This window comes from Sturnira hondurensis, unplaced genomic scaffold, assembly GCF_014824575.4.
Source record: "Sturnira hondurensis isolate 20B ecotype Veracruz unplaced genomic scaffold, ASM1482457v3 Scaffold0003090, whole genome shotgun sequence".
NCBI classification, from domain to species: domain Eukaryota; kingdom Metazoa; phylum Chordata; class Mammalia; order Chiroptera; family Phyllostomidae; genus Sturnira; species Sturnira hondurensis.
In genome coordinates, this window is record NW_028075721.1 from 1,605,372 (window position 1) to 1,625,965 (window position 20,594).

Consider the following 20,594-nt stretch of genomic DNA (forward strand, 5'->3'; position numbering starts at 1 on the left):
CTAGACAGAGCACAAACCAAGGTGGCAGCTCAATCCCCTCCTGGTGCGTATAATCCCTGGATGACCGTTTCTGCCTCATATTGATGTTTCTCTCGCTCTGCCTTCCTCTCTCTCTAAAAGCATGAAAAAATGTCCTCAGGTGAGGACAAAAAAAACTTTTAAATAAAAATAGTTAACATGATAAATTGTGTTATGTGTTTTCACCACAATAAAAGTAAAAAATTTAAATTACCTATTCTAGTAATCTGGGCCTCTGAAGAACACTGCCTTCTCCCTTGATCTTGCTTATTAAAAGGTATGGGTCCAACAGGTAAGTGTCCCCTCACAGTCTGGGTGACTGACGTCCCCTTGTTCTTATTAAAAGGAACAGAAACACAATACACAAGGAACTCCTAAAAAACCACCAATAGGTCAGATCTTGGTGGGGAATGAGACTATAGCTCCCTTGACTTTTGCTGAGGTGGTTCATCCTTTCTTCACCTCCAGCTACACAGGGCTTCACAGGGCTTTGAAGGAGGTGCCTGAATGCCTGGTATTCCCCTCGTCCTATATCCAGTCCTGTGATCGGGCCTCCTCACGAGAAACCAGTTAAGATCATCCAGGCAGCTGATACTATACAATAACGTTGGCCTGCAGAGGAACTCTAAATCCACCAGGGGGCACCAGGTACCGCACTGTGTCCTGCCAAGTACTCAGGGCCCAGCCAAGGAACCCCACCAAACAGGGGCAGCCTGCCTATCTCCCGCTTCTGCTCTGCACAGAGGCTTCACCTGTGTGGGAGACCTAGGTCACCTCCACCAGAAGCCCCTTTGTTCAGAAGCCATATTGGCTCTTCCAGAGTATGAGCACATCAAACACCAAATAGTTTGATCAGTCTTTCCTCTTCTCCTAACTTGGCAGAGCCCTTGCAGAAAGGATTGGTCACAATCACTAGGAAAGCCAAGCTCTGACCAACTAGGAAGGCCCTGGAGGAAAGGAAGGCCACGTTCTGAAGCCATCACACAATCCTGTGCCCGAGACTTCCAAAGTGCTTGAAAACAACCCTAAGAAATTCCAAGTAGCTGATGGAAGTTCTGGAACCTGAGAGGTCACCGGTTTTCCTGTGGCAGCACTGCTCCCACGGCACAGCTTCCATGACCCTGTCACACAGACCACCCCCCCAGGGTAACACACACACACACACACACACACACACACACACACACACGGCGCCATCTAGAACCGGCCCTGTGCTACAGTGCAGCCAGTCACTCCATCCTGGTGTTTCACTCCACACCCCTCCGGGTGAATCAGCCCCACCTTCTAGGGTCTCAGAAAAATGCTACCTGCACAGGAAAAGTGAAAACCAAGGGAGCTGGATATGCAGGCACTGCTGCCTTTTCCTCAATTTAAGCAATCCCCAGAATCTCTCCCTAGAAAAGGTTTGAGTCCAGGTGAGCTGGCGGTTCTAAAGGCCTGAATCCCTTACTACCACTAGGTCCAACAGAAGAAACCAGCAGGATGGTGGGGGCATAACTGAATCTAAAAATAAAGGCTAATGCACAAGGACCAGCTCTTACTTTCACTGAAGGCGCAAGACTTGGGAGAGAATAGAGAGTCATCAAAGTAAGCAGATAATCGATGGCGACGGCATGCAAAGCACAGACAGAGAGGACAGGGACGCCATATACTCTGTATCTTCAAGTGATCATGGGGAGGGGACAGCTGGACAGAGATGGAGCTGGGGCAACAAGGAAAAAGCTAGAGGCTTCACCCTTGAGACTCAGTCATCCTCCAGGACCTTGGTGGTCACCAAAGTCCAGTAAGACACAAACAGGAGTTTGCAGCAAAGAAAGGACTTGCTTTCAGGAAGTGGTCCGTGCCCAGAGACAAAAGTGAGCTAATGCTAAAGACCTGGATCCCCAATGGCTTCCAGGGAATGGGTTTTATAAAGGAAGATCATGAGTCATGGTGACTAAGGGCATTAGGGTCACTGCCTCTACTGAGTGGTCGGTGCGAGGGCAGGGGGTGGCTGATCCCTGCATCTAGGATCCTGTTGTCAGCCCTGGTATTGCTTTATCTGGTGTCACAGATGGCCTGGAGCTGAAATACAAATGAGGCCTAGACATCATCTCTAGTTTGACCTAAACTGTATCTCTGGAACCAACAGGCCCCAAGCTTTGTTCCAAAGATTATCTGATGTCGACCAGAACCTCACTGTCCTGAGGGCTCAATGATTAAGGAAGTGGGTGTGCAAGGGAGAAGGAAGAAGGTAACAGGATGATGGATGAGGCCAGTTTGATTAAAAAGAGAAAAAGGGGAAAAGGCCATATTAAAGAAATAAAGTTTCTAAGTAGTTACAATGCAATATATAGAAGATGTATCACAGAACTGTACATTTGAAAACTATATGATTTTACTAACCAGTGTCACCCCAATAAACTTAATTTAAAAATAAAATATTGTCCTTTATAGCCACAGTTCCCATTCCATCCCACCCTACCCCCAGTGGCTTTTAAAGGTAGAACCATCAGAAGCACTTAGGTAGCTTCTTCTTAAACTTCTCATGTCCACTAGGGAGATGTAACGGGGTTGGGGAGAAGCTGCCTAGATAACTCTGACACGTGCCCAGTTGAGAACCACTGCTCATACTCCCTCATTATCCGGGGTCAGCTACTCCTGCAATTCTGTTTTTCCTAGCAGATGCCTTCTAAACCTGGGCCTGAAGCCCTAACATTCTCCCAAGCAGCCAGCAAGGAACTGGCCCCCTAGCTACCACCACCAGGAAATCCTATGGCTCCCAAAACCAATCTCACCGGACTTCGCTGACTTGAATCTGGGCCTCTGCCTCCTCCTCATAGCCTTGAGTTCATGCATCCATGTACTGAATGTGCATGAAATCCTACAGGGACCCGACACAACGCTCGTCTATCCCCCTGACCCGAGCACCCTGAACTGCCTCCACACTGCTCAGGCTGCTGGTCCTCAGCAGGGCTCACAGAACTCATACATGTCACGCATCTTCATCTCCTCATGCTTTCAGTGAGCACCTGCGAAGTCAGTGCCCATTCTGCCACACACCCCCGCTCCCCATGACCACTTCTACCCACAGACAGGGAGACTGCACTTGTGGGAAAGCTCTCTGGGGAAATCAATAGCCCCTTACCTCACAGTACACGATGTCCGCTCCATAGTCCAGGGCCAGCAGCCGCATTGGGAGAGTCCCTACCCGAACCATAGGAGCTAAGATGAGTTTGTTGTGGTAGCACAGTGAGAGGCTGTTCACAATCATTCCTCCTCTGCTCCAGCCTGAAGACAGGGAACACAAGAGTCAGAAATGCAAATGGAGAATATCTCTCCTATTATCCAGGGCAACCCTTCCTTCTTCCTTCCAACATACAGTACCTCATTTTCCTTTTCTCTGATCATAAAAATAACACATGCTCACTCATTCATCCAATAAATATTTATCAAGTGCCTAGTCCGTGCCAATCACTATCTTAGTCTTTGGGGATACATTAAAGAACAAGACGGACAAAAATTCCTGCTCTGGTAGAGCTTTCAATCTAATTAGGGAACACAGGCCAAAAAAAAAGAAGAGGGTATAACAAACAAGTAAATTAGATAGTATGTTGGAAATTCAGTACAGTTGGTCCTCTGTACTGTGGGTTTCATATCCACCAATTCAACCGACCACAGATCAAAAATAAGCAGGAAAAAAATCTCAGAAAGTTCTACAACACAAAATTTGAGTTTGCTACATGCCAAGCACTACACTGAATCAGCGTGAGTGATGTTTAGGCGTGCCCTGCTACAGCCTATATGCAAATATAGGCTGCATATAAAAACTACCCAATTTTATATGGAGACAAGGATTTGGGTATCTGCGGGGGTCCTGGAACCAGTGCCCCCCATTTCTCACATCCAATCCATCATTAACTCCAGGTGAAATAACCTTCAAAATATAACTTCCATCCGCCTGCTTTGCTTCATTCCATTGCTACCATGGCACACTAAGCCAGTCTCCTACTGGATTTCCCCAAATCTACTCTTGCCTCCTCCTGTCCACTGTCTTCACAATAATCATTTCTCTATTTAGACCCTTTAATGGCTTCCCACTGAGTTTAGGATAAATCTCATACCCCTCTAATCACCCATAAAGCCCTGCAACACATGTCCCAGCCCTCTCTCTAGCCTCATCTTGAGCCCCTTCCCCCGCTCTATGCTCTGGCCAATCTGGTCTTCTTCTTTAAATATATATATTTTTTTTTTTTTGAAAGAGAAGAAAGGAGAAAGAAAGAGTGGGACAGAAACATCAATGTGTGGTTGACTCTCGTGCATGCCCCTACTGGGGACCTGGCCCACAACCCAGGCATGTGCCCTGACTGGGAACCAAACTAGTGACCCTTTGGTTCACAGGCCAGCACTCAATCCACTGAGCCACACAAGCCAAGGACACCCTGGTCTTCTTTTAAAGTCTCCCACCCAAACTTGCCCTGGCCAGTGTGGCGCACTTGGCTGGAGTATCATCCTGTAAGCTGAAAGGTCAAACGTTCAATTCCCAGTCAAGGCACATGCCTGGGTTGTGGGTTTGCTCCCCAGTTGGGGCATGTATAAGGGGCAACTAATCAATGTTTCTCTCCCTCCCTTCCCCTCTTTCTAGAATCAATAAGCATGTCCTCTGGGTGAGGATTTAAAAAAATAAATCAAGAAATGAATGACTGTATCATTACCATCTGAGATCCAGGGAATAATTGTTTTTAAAACTTAGGAATAAACAGGCAACATAAGTTACCATGGAGCCTTGGGAAAAAATACTACCAAGTTAGGCCTCTACTTCCAGAAGCTTACATTTTTTTCCACAATAAGTAAATCCTTCTTATTTCTAAAGCACTATGCTATAAAATACGTATCTCAATGACAACTAGAAGTTATTTAATGTCTGCTGTGAGTTGCGGGGGAGGGACTTAAGTGGTAACTGATGAACAAGAAAAAATTTGGGATCACGGGCAGAGACAGGCTCCAATCTCTGTGAGATTTCGAGGTAATCATATTCTAATGGCTCAGGCATGATGAGAAAGCAGCCACTAACCAATTACTCTGACCTAAATATTTGGACAAAACCCAAATGCAAATTCATACCTATGTATTATTCTTTTCTAATAATTCTTCAATGTAATTCTACTCACGTTCTGGCTTGGTACAAATGAATGAGACCTATTGGATCAGACATTCAACAAGCTATTTAGCTAAAAGACTAGGAACCCTGTGTTCTTAGAATCATAAAAGTAGTACAGAATCACAGTATCTTGGAGCATCCTTGATATCAAATACCCTCTAATATGTCACCAATCAGTGATCATCCAGCATGTGTGTGAACTTTTCAGTGATGGAAATCTCAGCGCTCTCAAGACAGAGCTGGGCAATTCCAGTCGCTACAGCAGTTCTTTATATCGAATTCAGAATCTGCCTCCCTGTCACCCATTGGTCCCAGTTTTAACCTCTGGAAGGGGACACCCCACAGCATACCTCATCTCTTTTCCATCTGACACACTTCTAAAATACGTGAGGACAGTTTTGTTCTCCCTAAAACTCCTCTTCTGCAGCTTTAACTTCTTGAATCACTTCTTCCTATGTTTATGATTTTCAGGGGCCCCCAAGGGCATTACCAGCATGGCATCAGTGTGCCTGCTACAGATTATGGGAATGGGCCAGGGCTAGAACAACAGTTTGGCAAATAAGCCTTCCTGAAGTAAGCATACACGTGGTAATCTCAGCCTCTCCTCAGTCCTCATCCTATAGGCAGGGTTTCTCAATAGCAAACTTGACATTTGGGCCAGGTTATTCTTTTTTGTGAGGGACTGTCCTGAGAATTGCACGATGCGTAGATGCCAGTTGTGACAACTAAAAATGTCTCCAGACAGTGTCAAATGGTGGAAGTGGGGTGTTAAAAGTGGGGTGGACTTCCGCCAAGATGGAAGCATAGGTGGAAACACTGTGCCTTCTCCCACAACCAAGTTTGAATAAAACAAAGGTTTGGAGAAACAAAGACACAACCAAAGGACAGAAAATTGAATTATATGGAAGTCCGACTACATCTAACCGTTCAACGGGGACGGTAAGAGGGGCGGAGCCAGCAGCGAGCAGGGTCGGGCAGGACAGGGCCCCCGACCCAGGCGCGCAGGCAGACGAGAACCAGCTGGGGTGCGGGGCAGACCGCGGGCACATATTTGCGCACAGTGAGACAGACCACACAGGCCCCAGGGGGCGAGGGCTGACAGCGGTGGCACACTCGCGAGCAGTGGGACGAAACGCGTGGGCCAGGTGACGGCAGCAACTGCAGCACCGGTGAGGGCCGTGGCGGCAGGCGGCGGACAGGACGCCATAGTCCCTCTTTGACCCTGCCCCCACATACAGCGTCACAACCCAGCGACTTAGTTGCCCTGCAATACCGGTGAGAGCCATTGTCGCTCTTTGACCCCACCCCCACAGACAACGACACAACCCAGCGACTTAGTTGCCCTGTTCTAGTGAACATTTTAGGGCTCTGATCCTGCTATGGAACAGGCAAGAACAACCCGAAAGATGGCACAAGAAGAACTCAAAGTCCAAGAGCCAATAACTCTCAGCGACCAAGAAATTGCCAGCCTCTCAGAAGCACAATTCAGGACACTATTTATCAGGATGCTCACAGAACTGGTAGATTATAGTCACAAATTAGAGGAACAAAGTCACAAATTAGTGGAATATATGAAGGCTAAACTAATTGAAATGAAGGGAGATGCACAGGAAACCAATAGTGATGGAAAGGAAACGGGGACTCAAATCAATGGAATGGACCAGAAGGAAGAACAAAACATCCCACCAGAAAGGAATGAAGAAATGAGAATTCAAAAAAATGAGGAGAGGCTTAGGAACCTCCAGGACATCTTTAAACGTTCCAACATCCGAATTATAGGGGTACCAGAAGGGGGAAAGAAACAGCCACGAGTGGAAAACATATTTGAACAAATAATAAAGGAGAACTTCCCCAGTCTGGCAAAGGAAATAGACTTCCAGGAAATCCAGGAAGCTCAGAGAGTGCCAAAGAAGTTGGACCCAAGAAGGAACACACCAAGGCACATCATAATTACATTAGCCAAGACCAAAATGAAGGAGAGAATCCTAGAAGCATCAAGGGATAAGGGGACAGTCACCTACAAAGGAGTACCCATCAGACTGTCAGCGGATTTCTCAAAAGAGACCTTACAGGCAAGAAGGGCCTGGAAAGAAGTATTCCAAGTCATGAAATCCAAAGACCTACAGCCAAGATTGCTTTATCCAGCAAAGCTTTCATTTGGAATGGAAGGACAGATAAAGTGCTTCTCAGATAAGGTCAAGTTCAAGGAGTTCATTATTACCAAGCCCTTATTATATGAAATGCTAAAGGGACTTATCTAAGAAAAAGAAGATGAAAAACATGTATAGTAAAATGACAGCAAATTCACAATTATTAACAACCACACCTAAAACAAAAGCAAACCAAGAGGACAGCTAGATCAGGAGTGGAACCACAGAAATGAAGAACACATGGAGGGTTAGAAACAGGGGGGTGGGAGGGGGAGAAGGGGGGAGAAGGCACAGAAAATAGCATAGATGGTAGGTAGAAAACAGATAGGAGGGAGGGTGAGAATAGTGGGGGAAATATAGAATCCAAAGAACTTGAGACACGTGGTTATAAACTAAGGGGGGCAGAATGGTGGGGGAGGGAGGGTGCGGGTGGAAGGGATTGAAGGGGGGAATAGAACAACTGTAATGGTATAATCAATAAAACATATTTTAAAAAATAAATAAATAAATAAAAGTGGGGTGGATGTGGGGAGGTAAAATCAATGACTATTCACTGTCACTACTTTAAGCTCTCTCTGCTGCTTTAACAGGTAACTCTCCATAAAAGTCTACTCATGTATCAAAATGGTATTTGAAATTTTAAAAGTACTTATCTTTTTCATGGCATTTGATGAAACTAAAACATTTTCTCCAGCCCTGGCTAGTATGGCTCAGTGCATTGAGCAATGGCCTGCAAACCAAAGGGTTGCCAATTTGATTCCCAGTCAAGGCACATACCTGGGTTGTGAGCCAGGTCGCCAGTTGTGAGCAAGTGAGAGGCAACTGTTTTTCTCTCACACAATGATGTTTCTCTCCCTCTCTGTCTCCTTCCCTTCTCCTCTCTTTAAAAATAAATTAATAAGCCCTGGCTGGTGTGGCTCAGTGGATTGAGCACGGGCCTGCGAACCACACAATCGCTGTTCGATTCCCAGTCAGGGCACATGCCTAGGTTGCAGGCCAGTTCCCAGCAGAGAACCCATGAGAATCAACCATACATTGATATTTCTCTCCTTCTCTCCTTCCCTTCCCCTCTAAAGATATATAAATAAAATATTTTTAAAAATAAAACAAAAACCAAATACTTTCTCCAGATGTTAAGAACTTCCCAGATGATTAATCCACACCTACCTTATCTCCCACCCCAGGCACTGGGGACTACAGAAAAGATGACACTCATTTTCCAGCTCTATGCAAGAATTATGACTAGTATAAGGTTTATCTGCAACCTGAACATCTCAATTCATGTAAAATATTCTGCCTGACATGTGCCGTGTGAGACAAGCCACATACCTGATCACTCCGTAGAGTAGCAGTACCCTCCTCACTACTATTCAAGTAATTTACTATTTGACTTGGAAACCAGTGGAGGTGAGCGAACCGCAAAAGTAGGTTCAGAATGAGAAGCTGGGTGGGGTGACAATGTAGTGGAGTGTGAACCTCAAGTGAAAAAAGAAAATGTATGAACGGACGAGTACGCTTGAAATAATGCCTGAAGACCCTCACTGACATAATGAGCTGAAGGCTACCCAGCTTGTCCTCTGGGATCCCAGCTGGGCCGGGGTCGGGGCGGGGGGGGGGCGGTCGGGGGGGGTCGGGAGGGGTCGGGAGGATCGGGGGCAGGGGAGGTTCAGCCTAGATCTACCACACCTGGCCCTTGTCTCGGCCTCCAGACACTGTCCGTCATTCATACTCTTAAACACTTATTACCAGACCTTGCGCGAGGACCACATCTGTAAAAATATCGCCGCACCCTCGGAGTTTACAGTGGCAGACTAGCACTGGAAAAGCCATCATCGGGGTGGTGTGGGCGACAAAGGAGAATAGTAGGGATCGGACACCCAATTGCCAGAAGCCCTCCACCCTCCTGATCCATAAGGGCAGGGCCCCATCGCCCCTGATCGTCGGACCCCAGTCCTGCCTCCATTGCGCACCCTTCCGCAAGGTTGGCCCCGGTCTGGACGTCCCCTGTTCGGACTTACAGACCTCGCCGGTGCTGAATTCTACAGAACCTCCCTTCTTCCTCAAGGTTCGCCAATTCCGCGTGTCGTACTGAGCCACGCCAGCCACCGTCTGCGAGGCCTTGGCGCACGAGTGACGTCAGTGCCATGCGCCTCTCCAGCAGCGAGGAAAACATGGCTCTAGTGTGGTCGTCTCGACTTTCGTTGTGTGCAGCTCGTTTGTTTCTGGCACCTCGACGAGAACTGGCGGTTAGCAGTCCCGATGAGCCCTTACCAGTGGTGCGCATCCCACGGGCTCTACAGCGGCGGCAAGAACAGCGGCAGAGAGGGCGAGGGAACTCCCTGCGGCCGGTGCTGGTGCGACCTGGCCCGCTGCTGATCTCGGCGCGGCGGCGAGAGTTCAACCAGCCGGCGCGCCTAACGCTGGCTCGTTGGGAGAGCGCGCCACTCGCTTCCCGTGGCTGGAAGAATAGGCGGTCCCGCTGGGATCACTTCTCCATCGAGCGCTCACAACGCGAGACACCAGCATTGCGGAACTTATCCGAGGGCAGCTTCGCGGATCTGGGTCTGGAGCCTCGCGTACTGCGTGCACTACAAGAGGTTGCTCCTGAAGTCCTTCGACCCACCACGGTCCAGTCGAGTACCATCCCCCCGTTACTTCGCGGCCGCCACATACTTTGTGCAGCGGAAACAGGCAGTGGCAAGACTCTCAGCTACCTACTCCCTCTGTTTCAACAGCTCTTGGGCCGGCCAAAACCAGACCCCCGCAGTATCCCAGCTCCTCGAGGCCTGGTCCTTGTGCCTTCGCGAGAATTAGCCGAACAGGTGCGGATCGTGGCCCAGCCGTTAGGCAACTCCCTGGGAATCCACGTGCAGGAGTTAGCGGGAGGCCGTGGCATGATTAGGATCAGGCTGCAACTTTGCAAACGGCCTCCAGCTGATGTACTAGTGGCCACTCCCGGGGCTATGTGGAAGTCTCTGAAACGTCAACTGATCAGCCTGGAGCAGCTCTCCTTCTTGGTATTGGATGAGGCAGACACGCTGTTGGATGAAAGTTTCCTGGAACTCATGGACTACATCTTAGGGAAGAGCCACATAGCAGAAGGCCCAGATGACTTAAAAGACCCCTTTAATCCTAAAGCTCAATTGGTACTAGTAGGGGCCACATTTCCTGAAGGTGTAGGCCAGCTGCTGAGTAAAGTTGCCAGCTCAGAGTCTCTAACCACCATCACCAGCTCCAAGCTCCACTGTATCATGCCCCATGTCAAACAGACATTTATGAGGCTGAAGGGAGCGGAGAAGGTAGCTGAGTTGGTGCAGATCCTCAAGCGGCATGACAGAGCAGATAGGACTTGCTCCTCAGGAACTGTTCTGGTGTTCTGTAATAGCTCTAGCACTGTGAACTGGCTAGGCTATATTCTGGATGACCACAAAATCCAACACCTAAGGCTGCAGGGCCAAATGCCAGCCTCAATGAGGGCAGGTATCTTCCAGAGCTTCCAGAAGGGCTACCGAGACATACTTCTCTGCACAGATATAGCCTCTCGGGGCCTGGACAGTACCCATGTGGAGCTGGTTGTCAATTATGATTTCCCTCTCACCCTGCAAGACTACATCCACAGAGCGGGGAGGGTGGGCCGTGTAGGGAGTGAGTTGCCAGGCACTGTCATCAGCTTTGTTACCCACCCCTGGGATGTGAGCCTGGTTCAGAAGATTGAACTGGCAGCTCGCAGGAAGAGAAGCCTTCCAGGACTGGGGTCTTCAGTGAGAGAGCCTTTGTCCCAGCTGACATGAAGGTAGTGCCATAACTGATCTTTCCTTGTGTGCTGCTAGGTGGGTGAGCACACTCCAAAGTAGGATGCTCCGGGCTGCCCACTCACCTCCCTGCGGGTCTGGAGAGTGGCTAAGCTTGACTCTTTGTAATCTTTCATAAGTAGTGAAAAATAAAGTAGACTCTGGCTTTATATAATATCATGATCTCCAACAACAACAAAAAAAGACGTTTTTCTGGGTTCTAATAACAGTTACCACTGGGCAGCATCCATTGGATTAAGAAAACTCATTCCAAAATGCCACACCGAGGACAAAGTTTCAACTTTTATTTTGTAACATTTAGATTTTATTTTTCTGCCCCCAAAACATTCTTTAAGCCCCCAAGAGAGAGAAAGCTGATGTGACTAGCAGTAGAAAGGAGTTTTCTTCATCAGTATGTGGAAAACTTGTGCACTGTTGGTGAAATTAGCCTTGGGAAGTCCTGGCAAGAAAATAAAAGGCAGACTGACAAGAGAAGTACTGCTTGGTGTGCATTTCCAATCTCTGCCTTTTTCCTCATCTATTGTGATGACAGAAGAGGAGAGAGGAGTACAGTCTTTACCAAACTGGCAAATTAAGCATATAGCATCCTCCCTCTTACTGTTTCCTAGGCTCCAGGCTCTACAGTGTTATATAAGCTATGCCTGAAGTGATGAATACTTCAGCGTCAAATACAGCACTCCACAAAACACTTAAAGTACACACTGAAAAGGATCCGGTTGTAGAGAACAGAAATGGGCCCAGGGAAACCTTTGCCAAAAGAGCACAGTGAAGCCTTATTTTTTTCTGTGACGAAACAGGCTCAGGGGTATAAAAAGAACATGCTCAGAATCACATGGTAAATAATTATTTTAAAGAATTGCAAGAAAGAGCCACCCTTGGTGAGGATTGGCGATCTTATGTACATAAGTTATCTAAAAATCAGGATTCGGGAATTTGAACATGATATTAGGCGATTTATGATATTAAAGTATTGTTAACATTTTGAGGTGCCATAATAGCATGGTAGTGAAGCGAGTTTCCTGTACTTATATTTAGGTGTAATGGATATATACATTTCAGGTATACAACACCAAATGATTTGATATTTGTATATATTAAATGGTCACCACAGTGACTCTAGGTAATGTCTGTTCACCATACACAGTTACCACATTTTCTCCCAATGGTGAGACTTTTTTTAAGATGTACTCTCAGCAACTTTCAGCTATACAATACATACCATTAATATAGTCACCTTGCCGTACAGTACATCCTTGTGACTTGTTTTATGTTATGAATGGAAGTTTGTACATTTTTTTCAGATTTTATTTATTTACTTTTGGAGAAAAGGGAAGGGATAGAGAAAGACAGGGAGAGAAACATGCATCGGTTGCCTCTCGAACATACCCCAACAGGGGACCAAACCCGAAACCCAGTATTGTTCCCTGATGGGAATCAAATAGGAGACCTTTCACTCTGCAGGAGGACACCCTACCAACTAAGCCACACCGGTCAGGGTAGACGTTTGTGCCTTTTAACCCCCTCACCTTTAAACTTTCTCAAGTTTTAAACTTGAGGCTAAATGAGAAATCACATGTGCCATGAAATAAATGTTTGATTGGTCAAGAGGGGCTACCAGCACCTGGTGCTTTCACAGCCCACCCCTCTGCATGCTTATGACAGCACATACAATAGACTTGTCCAGCCCCTTCACTGTCTACCCCAGGCAAAGAGCTGGTGCCAGCTGATGATCAGTAAAGGGTATCTGGACAAATGGATGTATGTAAGGTATTCAAGGCTTCTTCTGGTAAGAGAAGCAAAAGCTGGAAGTTGAGAAGTTTGAGGATCCTTGTTTAACTTGCCCAAGAGGGCATCATTGCTTTCTCAGCAGCTGGTCTCCCCACACCTGTCCTCCCCCTCAGCCAGATTCAAGAAGAGTTCTGTCCCAGGGCCAATGGACTGCTCTCCCACTACTGCTGGCTTCTCCAGATGGCTTTCTTGTGTCCCATGAACGCTCACTGAAGATAGGGCCAATCCAAGCCAACCCTGGTGAGCCTGGCAGTGGTGAACAGGAATGACGGGGCATGTGCAGAAGCAGACAGAGCAGACCTCCTTACCAAGTGACTTGTGGTCATTCTCCCCTTGGGGCCTGAAGCACCTGCACAGTAGGACAACAGAAGGCTAAATACATTTCTCCTCCACAAACTCTCAGTTCCACTGCCCTCACTAGCTTCACTAGCTGCCCCCAAATTTAGGAATTCCCCTGCCCAGCATGATGGATTTGGATTCAGGGAGGACTCCAGACAGAGGAGTTCAGATGTCAGGAAAGGCATCCATCAGCTTGGGCAACTGCTTTGCACCTAGAATTATCACAGAGGGGGAATAGAATTAGGGAGGACAAAGCTTGAAAAATCTGGGGATGAGGAAACTAGTTTCAGATACCAGCTCCACCTGCCAGCTCTTGGATGAGAATGTTAAGTTCATCTAGCTGAGCTTCAATGTTCTCTCCTAGAATATGAGGCTGGTCAGAACCCTACCCTGTGGGCTGTTGTGGTGAAACCACGTCAAACCTGTAGCATAGCTCCAAGCACACAGCAATATTGGCTGCTCTGATGTGTTGGCATTCTTGTCACCTGCCTTTGCTCTGGGAGAGAAAGGAAGGCAGCCTCCTGAGCTCCAAGTTTACTCCGTCTTCAGTGGATATTGGTTGAGCACCCTCTGTATGCAGGTGTAGTTCACGTGCTGGAAAAGAAGTGGTCGTGGCCTCACTGCGTTTGCTTGCCACCTCCAGCAGGGGCAACCCCCACAGACTGCTGTCAGGAGGAAGAGGAGGAGGAGGAAGGAGAGATGTCAGCAAAACCTGAACCTGAGCAATCCAGATGTCCCTGTTTTTAGAGAGAGTAAGTCACCAAAGACCGGATTTGGCAGAGTCCTCCATGATATGGTCCCCCTCTCTAGGCAACTGAATGTCACACAGTTCAGGAGTTGCTATCTGAATCCTGGAGACTCTGTGGAGGGCCTCCCTGGGTCAAGCTCCTATACCTGAGGGCCCTCCAACCTCCCCCCTGCCCAGGTTGATGGCACTACCTCAAGGATGTGGGACAGCATGCAAACCAACCTCAGAACAAGAGTTGCAAACCCTGTGGGCTTCACACCTAAGTCACCAGAATATCTGGTCCCCAGAATCAGCCCAGTCAGACTTGTCAGATACCACTTGAAACTTTGCTTTGGGGACCTTATGTGCTGGATCTGCTGCACTGACCAATCAGGAAGAATCTGGCTGCAAGAGTGCCTGAGTCGTCATTTATTTCCATCAAAAAGCATGCCCTGCCCTGGCTGGTGTGGCTCAGTGGATTGAGTGCTAGCCTGCAAATCAAAGGGTCGCTGGATTGATTCCCAGTCAGGGCACCTGGGTTACAGGCCAGGTTCCCGGTAGGGAGCACACAAGAGGCAACCACACGTTGATGTTTCTCTATCTCTCTTTAGCCCTCCCTTCCCTCTCTAAAAGTAAATTTGAAAAATAAAGTAAAAAAGCAGCCCTAGGAGTGTTAGATTGAGATCCTGGCAAGAGTGCTAGAGAGAAAGGTAGGGATTAGGGAGAAGGCTGAATAGAAGTGAGATGCCTTTGTAGTTAACTGCACGTCTAGCAAGATCAACAATGGCTGCCTTTTGAGGAAGGAAAATATGCAAACTGATAAGGCATAGCCTCCATATATGTTTGTGCGTGGGGGGGGGGGGTGGTTCCTGGAAGAGACAACTAGAATGAGGGCCTGAGTCTGGGAATCTATCGGGTGGGGCCTGTCACACAAGGACAGGAACTTAGTCTTCAACGTTTTCTGACAGAGCTAGAGCCAGAGGAACCACAGGATAAGGTGGGTGGAGCCACAAAAAGTGCCAGACCTTTCCTCAGGCCCCTTGTTTCTGACCTCAACAAGGCGGAGGCTTCCTCACTGAGGTAGGAGGGATCCTGGCCAGCAGGTCAGCTACCACTCTGGGAGAGAGGTTGCTGGGATTGGGCCTCTGCTGCCCTGGAAATGACTCACTTCCTTCTACTGCAATAGCCTACTATCTCCGTTTCTGCTCTGTTGAGTAAATGTTCCTGACTTTCTCCAGATGCTTGCCCACTTCACATCCCCGAAGTCCCTCTATTCAGACCTGGGGGAGGTGTAGGTATACTGAGGAAAGAGCTCTTACCTGAGGCTGCCTGGGGAAGATGGGAGAGAGGGGCTTCTGACATTTCCCGGTTCCTGGCTGGAGTCCCCAGGGCTGGACAGGCAGGCTGGGGAGTAAGGTAGGGGAAAGAGAAGGTCAGGGGGAGGGGGCCTTTCTCGAATCCAGAGTCCTTAAAGTTAATCCCTCATTTCCAGAGACTATCTCCTTCCCCACACTCAACCCAGGTGACCCAGCACAGGAAAACCGGATGCCCAGAGAACACTGTGAGCACGGAGACACCGGCGCGTGGCCCTAGGGGTGCCTAGGACATACGACAGGCAGATGGGACTTGTGGTTAGAAGAGGTCACAGGGCAGAGGGCCAACCTGAGGCAGAATCACTCCAGGCCCTCTCTCTTGAGAGCAAAGCTCGGGTCGGAGGGAGAGAAACCTGTGTCGGCCCCATCAGAGCAGTGGGTGTGGGGAGAAGGGCAGGATGTGGACCTTTGAGGGGAGGCTAGATGGCGCAAGCTCGGGAAGCCGACCCAGCCCAAGGGGGCGCCCTCTGGGCCGGAAGCGGGAGGGCGGAGCCACCCCTGTAGTGGGAGTGCTGCACAGCATAGCAGCTGTCTGCTCTCCCGTAACAAGGTCTTGTGACTTCATTCCCCCTCTCTCGAGGCCACACTGTTGAGTCACCTGGGCCGACCGTTGGGACTCCTCCTCGCCTCCACCCCTCTCCTGCCTCTCTCAGGCCCTCGAGACGAACCCCTGCCTGTCTGCTCAGACCTGCGCAGCATGCGGCCCGCGGGCCTCGAGTGTCCCCACATGCTCGGCCAGAGGCCTCTGCTGCGTCTGCTGTTCCTGCTGTCGCTGCTGGGGCGGCAGACAGTAACCTGCGCCCAGACCACGCCGGGTGCCCCCAGCGCCCCAACAGCGCTGGACACCCCTAGCACCCCACCCACACCTGGCATTCCCAGTGCCCCGACTAGGCCAGAAGCCCCTAGCGACTCTACTGCGACAGGCACCCTTAGTGCCCCGACCTCGCCGGGAACCCCTATCGCCCAGAATCTGCGGGATCGTGCCCGGACCTTGATGCGAGACTTCCCACTGGTGGATGGGTGCGTGAGTGTGGTGGGGGTTGGGGGGAGCTGTGGAGGCCTGGCTCACCCCTAGGCCGGGGAGGGGGTCCAGAGCATGCAGCAGTAGTGAGGAGGTTCCCTCACACTGCCCCTCGATGCCCTTTTTCATTGTTTATGGAAGCCCTTTCCCCTCCTGTGTCACGTTCTCCCTAGTGGGAATGCCTTAGCCCAGGCCTCAGGGGTCCTAGTGTACTAGTCTGTGTGACAGTGTGAGGTGGGGCCGGCCCAGGCAGAGCAACAAGTCCTGGCTTATCCCCAGGCCTGAAGGAGTCCACCCATTTGCTCCTGACCTGACCTTTCCTTGACCTCCTTCTAGCCACAACGATATGCCCCTGGTCCTGAGGCAGTTTTACAACAACCGGCTACAGGATGCTAACCTGCACAATTTCAGCCATGGCCAGACCAGCCTGGACAGGCTTAGAGATGGTCTCGTGGGCGCACAGGTATGGGGCAGGGACACATAAGGTGCCACTGGCTGCTTAGGAATATGAAAGAATTTGGGCCCTAGAGATCATGATATATTAGTTACATGGGAACTCAGTTACCATAGCGACCAAAAAAAGTGCCATGGCATGGATGCTGGGAGCTGCAGGGGCCATGGTGAACCAGCTTGGTGCATATCCCGGTACCGTGGAACAAGCAGGTCATTACATATGACCCCTGGGTCCACCAAGTGCTGTGTGGGCCGTGGAGGCTATGAAAGGAGGAGCTCCAAAGAAGCCCCTGCCCAAGCCAATCCCTGGCTTTCCCCAGTTCTGGTCAGCCTACGTCCCGTGCCAGACACAGGAACGGGATGCCCTGCGCCTCACCCTGGAACAGATTGACCTCATCCGCCGAATGTGTGCCTCCTATCCTGAACTGGAGCTTGTGACCTCAGTTAAAGGTAGGCAGGCAAGCTGGTGGGGTGATGTTAGGGACTTGACTTCGCTACCTCAGCCCCTGAAAGTGACCACCTGACCTACTTGCCCCCAGCTCTGAACAGTACCCAGAAGTTGGCTTGCCTCATTGGTGTGGAGGGCGGCCACTCACTGGACAGTAGCCTCTCCATCTTGCGTACCTTCTATGTGCTGGGTGTGCGATACTTGACACTCACCCACACCTGCAACACACCCTGGTAAGCACAATGCAAATGGTACGGGCCCACTGCAGTATGGGTACCCAGGCCACACTTGACCCCTGGGATCTGGCACTGACCCTGAAGTATGGAGGGGAGCTGGGTAAATTGAGCAAGACTGGATCCACAGCAGGGTCCTCCTACTGCCAGACAGCCCAGCTTGGGTTCCTGCTCTTGCTTTAAAGGGGTATAGGGATAGAGGGTTCAGCAGAGAATCGGGCTCTTGCGGCCAAGTTGTGGCCACCAGTCAGACTGCCTTCTGGCCATCTTGCAGGGCAGAGAGCTCAGCTAAGGGCATCCACCACTTCTACAACAATGTCAGTGGGCTGACCAGTTTTGGTGAGGTGAGAGCCCTAGTTTCATACCTTCCCCACGTGCATGTACACATCCCACCTGTTTCCTGCAAATAAACACACATACATGTGCACCCCTGATGCCTCCTCCTCAACCTGTCCCTGCAGAAGGTGGTGATGGAAATGAACCGCCTGGGCATGATGGTAGACTTGTCCCATGTCTCAGACGCCGTGGCACGACGGGCCCTGGAAGTGTCACAGGCACCTGTGATCTTCTCCCACTCGGCTGCCCGGCGGGTGTGCGACAATGCACGGAACGTTCCTGATGATATCCTGCAGCTTCTGGTGAGAGACTGCCCTGGCCCTTGAACCTAAAGCAAGAGGTTTGAACAGAGTCCTTGAACATGAGCCCCAGCTCCTTCAATTCCCTCGAACCCTGGGCTGGACATCTGCCCCACAAATGCCCAGTTCACAGCCCTGAAACCCGAGAGAGGGTTCTAGGCAGTAAATACTCCTCTAAATGTTCAAACCCAGGGCCAAGACACCACCCAAACCAGGGCTGAGACTCCTCCACTCTTCCAGAGAGATGAAGTCTCCTCTGACCTCAAAGCCAGGGCTGAACACCTTCCTTACAGGGGCCCAGTGGGTAAATAGGCAGGTGCTTGTGCTGGGTGTAGGGGGAGGCCAAGCTGAGAGTCCACTTGTCCACCCATGCAGAAGAAGAATGGTGGCATCGTGATGGTGTCCTTGTCTGTGGGGGTGCTGCAGTGCAACCAGTTAGCCAACGTGTCCACTGTGGCAGGTAAGCCCACCCTGAGCTCTCTGAGCAGCTCTGATTTGGAGCTGAAGCTTTGGAGGGGGACCTCAGAGCAGCCAACACATTTGACCCACCCATTGGCAGTAAGCAAAAACCCCCAAACAGACAGCACACAGCACCTTGCTGCCATGTAGAACTGGAGCCACAGAGCGGGTAGTGCAGTACCGGTGAGTATAAGCAGTGGGACATAAAGCCTGGGCGCCTCTGTAGGGGCTTCCAAAGTGCCCTGCTCCTGCCTCTGGCCAAGGGACTGGGAAGCCCCTAGGGTCTCTGTGATCTTTGTCCATTGTACTCTTTGTCCCTCTCTCCTCTTCCACACGAATGGAAGGGAGCACTCACAGGTTCTCAGGGAGACTTCAGGCAAGGTGAATCCTGATGTGAAATGGCCCAAACTGGTGGCTCCAGGATCTACTCCAGATGTGAAGTCCAGGCTAGAGCCAGCTGGGATCACATCAGATCAAAGCTCAGGGCTCTCAAGTTGGTACACAGGGCACCAGGCCATGAAGTAATTGGCCTGCATGGCCTACAGGCTGCAAGAAGGGGAATCGCCAGAGTCTAGTCCCCACTCCCCAGCCCAGCCCAGCCCTGGAAGCCCTGCATTGTTGACTCTCCATCCCCTAGATCACTTCGACCACATCAGGACAGTCATTGGATCCAAGTCCATCGGTGTTGGCGGAGATTATGATGGGACCAGCCGGTGAGTGCTTGTCTGTGGCTTGTCAGGGGCTGGCTGTGCAGCAGTGGGGCCTTCACAGTCTCCATGCCCACCATAGCATTGTCCTCCCAGCCTTTGGACCTTGACTGCAGCCTCAGGTCTGCTGGCCCACCTGGCATCTTCCCTCCCAGTGTCTGTTTCCTGGGCCCTCCTGTCTGTCTGTGGTCCATTAGCCACACTCTAGGTCATCATATTTGGCTGAGCCACCAGGCAGGGCTCAGCTGCCCAGCATGTGCACCCATCCCCAGTGGGTACCGGCAGACACACTGCCTCTGAGCAGACTTTTAGCAACGTCTGGTACAGGCTGAGCATTTTTTCTGCTTGCAATTGGGTCTGTGCCTGTAGAGGTTCAACCCAATTCTCAAAAAGCTTTTCTTTTTATGTATAGAGAAGAAATGTGCATTCAGTGAAAGGCATAGGTCTTAATAATTCAATTCAAATAAGTTTTGATGAGTATTCAAGGAGGTCTTGGTTCTGAAAGATGAACTGCAGAGGTGAATCATTTACTCTCTCCTAGTCTCTATTTCCCATATGTGACCAAGGCTGGGGTTCAGAGGACCTTGGACACATAGAGCTGGGGTTCTGAGTCAGGATCAGGGAACAGGTCTGGGGTCCAACAGCTGGCTGCCTGGCGGCCATACAGTTTCCCTCAGGGGCTGGAAGATGTGTCCACATACCCAGTACTGATAGAGGAGTTGCTGAGACGGGGCTGGAGTGAGGAGGATCTCCAGGGCATCCTTCGAGGAAACCTGTTGCGGGTCTTCACACGAGTGGAACAGGTATGCTGAGCTGGGCAAAAGAGTCACTCGGGGGTCCAAGCAGGTGTGTCAGGGGAAGCTGCGGGAGCTGCTGACCAACAATTGCTGCCTCCAGGTGCGGGAGGAAAAGAAGGGGCAGAGGCCCTTAGAGGATGAATTCCCGGCTGAGCAGCTGGACAGCCCTTGCCGCTCCGTCCTCCCACGGCCGCCTCAGAGACAGAAACAGATGGCTCCAGACCAGAAACTAACCGAGACTCGTATGCATTGGATGCCCGAGTTGTCACCTAGGAAGTCGTCCTCAAATTCATCCCCCAACATGCTCCCAAGCCTCACAATTATTGCCCTGTTCCCAGTCATTCTGTGGCTCTGGTGACCCAGTTAATCCTGTCAGATGTCACTTTGATAGCTGTGGACACCCCACAAAGTTCCCCCTTAGTGCAGGCACAAGTATTTCCTGAAAATAAATGTTTTAGACTGGAACCAGGCATGAGTGTCTTTCTCTGTGATTG

General features: G+C 50.1%; 3 protein-coding genes and 1 long non-coding RNA gene across 12 annotated transcripts in view; 2 read left to right on the forward strand and 2 right to left on the reverse strand.

Annotated features, from left to right (window-relative positions):
- DUS2 (dihydrouridine synthase 2) overlaps positions 1 to 9,432 on the reverse strand; it is a 40,218-nt gene extending 30,786 nt beyond the window's left edge. Inside the window, exons 1-3 of one of the 7 annotated variants that reach the window (XM_037041444.1) lie at positions 9,327 to 9,399; positions 8,638 to 8,751; positions 3,146 to 3,288 (exon numbers count right to left, since the gene is read on the reverse strand). In XM_037041444.1, the coding sequence (XP_036897339.1) occupies positions 3,146 to 3,271 (126 nt within the window). In that variant the 5' untranslated portion in view covers positions 3,272 to 3,288; positions 8,638 to 8,751; positions 9,327 to 9,399. The other 6 variants (XM_037041445.1, XM_037041446.1, XM_037041443.1 and 3 more) reach the window with 6 other exon arrangements.
- On the forward strand, positions 9,432 to 11,785 carry DDX28 (DEAD-box helicase 28). Its single transcript, XM_037041450.1, has one exon. The coding sequence runs from the start codon at positions 9,453 to 9,455 to the stop codon at positions 11,097 to 11,099; it is 1,647 nt and encodes a 548-aa protein (XP_036897345.1). The 5' UTR covers positions 9,432 to 9,452; the 3' UTR covers positions 11,100 to 11,785.
- A 741-nt stretch (positions 11,786 to 12,526) lies between these two features.
- Positions 12,527 to 15,741, reverse strand: LOC118983834 (uncharacterized). The gene is made up of 3 exons (XR_005065806.1): positions 15,637 to 15,741; positions 15,294 to 15,378; positions 12,527 to 13,841 (listed from the first exon to the last, which is right to left on the reverse strand). It is a non-coding gene; the product is annotated as an uncharacterized LOC118983834 (long non-coding RNA).
- Positions 14,819 to 20,565, forward strand: LOC118983833 (dipeptidase 2-like). Of its 3 annotated transcripts, none has more exons than XM_037041453.1 (12): positions 14,819 to 15,054; positions 15,467 to 15,535; positions 16,001 to 16,367; positions 16,705 to 16,831; positions 17,169 to 17,271; positions 17,361 to 17,502; positions 17,777 to 17,846; positions 17,964 to 18,140; positions 18,513 to 18,597; positions 19,234 to 19,309; positions 19,971 to 20,106; positions 20,201 to 20,565. In XM_037041453.1, the coding sequence occupies exons 2-12, from the start codon at positions 15,520 to 15,522 to the stop codon at positions 20,456 to 20,458; spliced, it is 1,557 nt and encodes a 518-aa protein (XP_036897348.1). In that variant the 5' UTR covers positions 14,819 to 15,054; positions 15,467 to 15,519; the 3' UTR covers positions 20,459 to 20,565. The 3 variants fall into 3 exon arrangements, with proteins under 3 accessions (XP_036897348.1, XP_036897347.1, XP_036897349.1); XM_037041452.1 differs by having other exon boundaries at positions 14,825 to 15,054; positions 17,142 to 17,271; XM_037041454.1 differs by lacking the exon at positions 14,819 to 15,054 and having other exon boundaries at positions 15,898 to 16,367; positions 17,142 to 17,271.
- The last annotated feature ends 29 nt before the right edge of the window (positions 20,566 to 20,594 follow it).

Bases quoted from the DNA above. Each gene is read 5' to 3' on its own strand.
- DDX28 (XM_037041450.1), top strand. From the start codon at position 9,453: ATGCGCCTCTCCAGCAGCGAGGAAAACATGGCTCTAGTGTGGTCGTCT.
- LOC118983833 (XM_037041452.1), top strand. The intron at 16,832-17,141 runs GTATGGGGCAGG...GGCTTTCCCCAG, and splicing joins ATGGTCTCGTGGGCGCACAG to TTCTGGTCAGCCTACGTCCC. The intron at 19,310-19,970 runs GTGAGTGCTTGT...GCGGCCATACAG, and splicing joins GATTATGATGGGACCAGCCG to TTTCCCTCAGGGGCTGGAAG.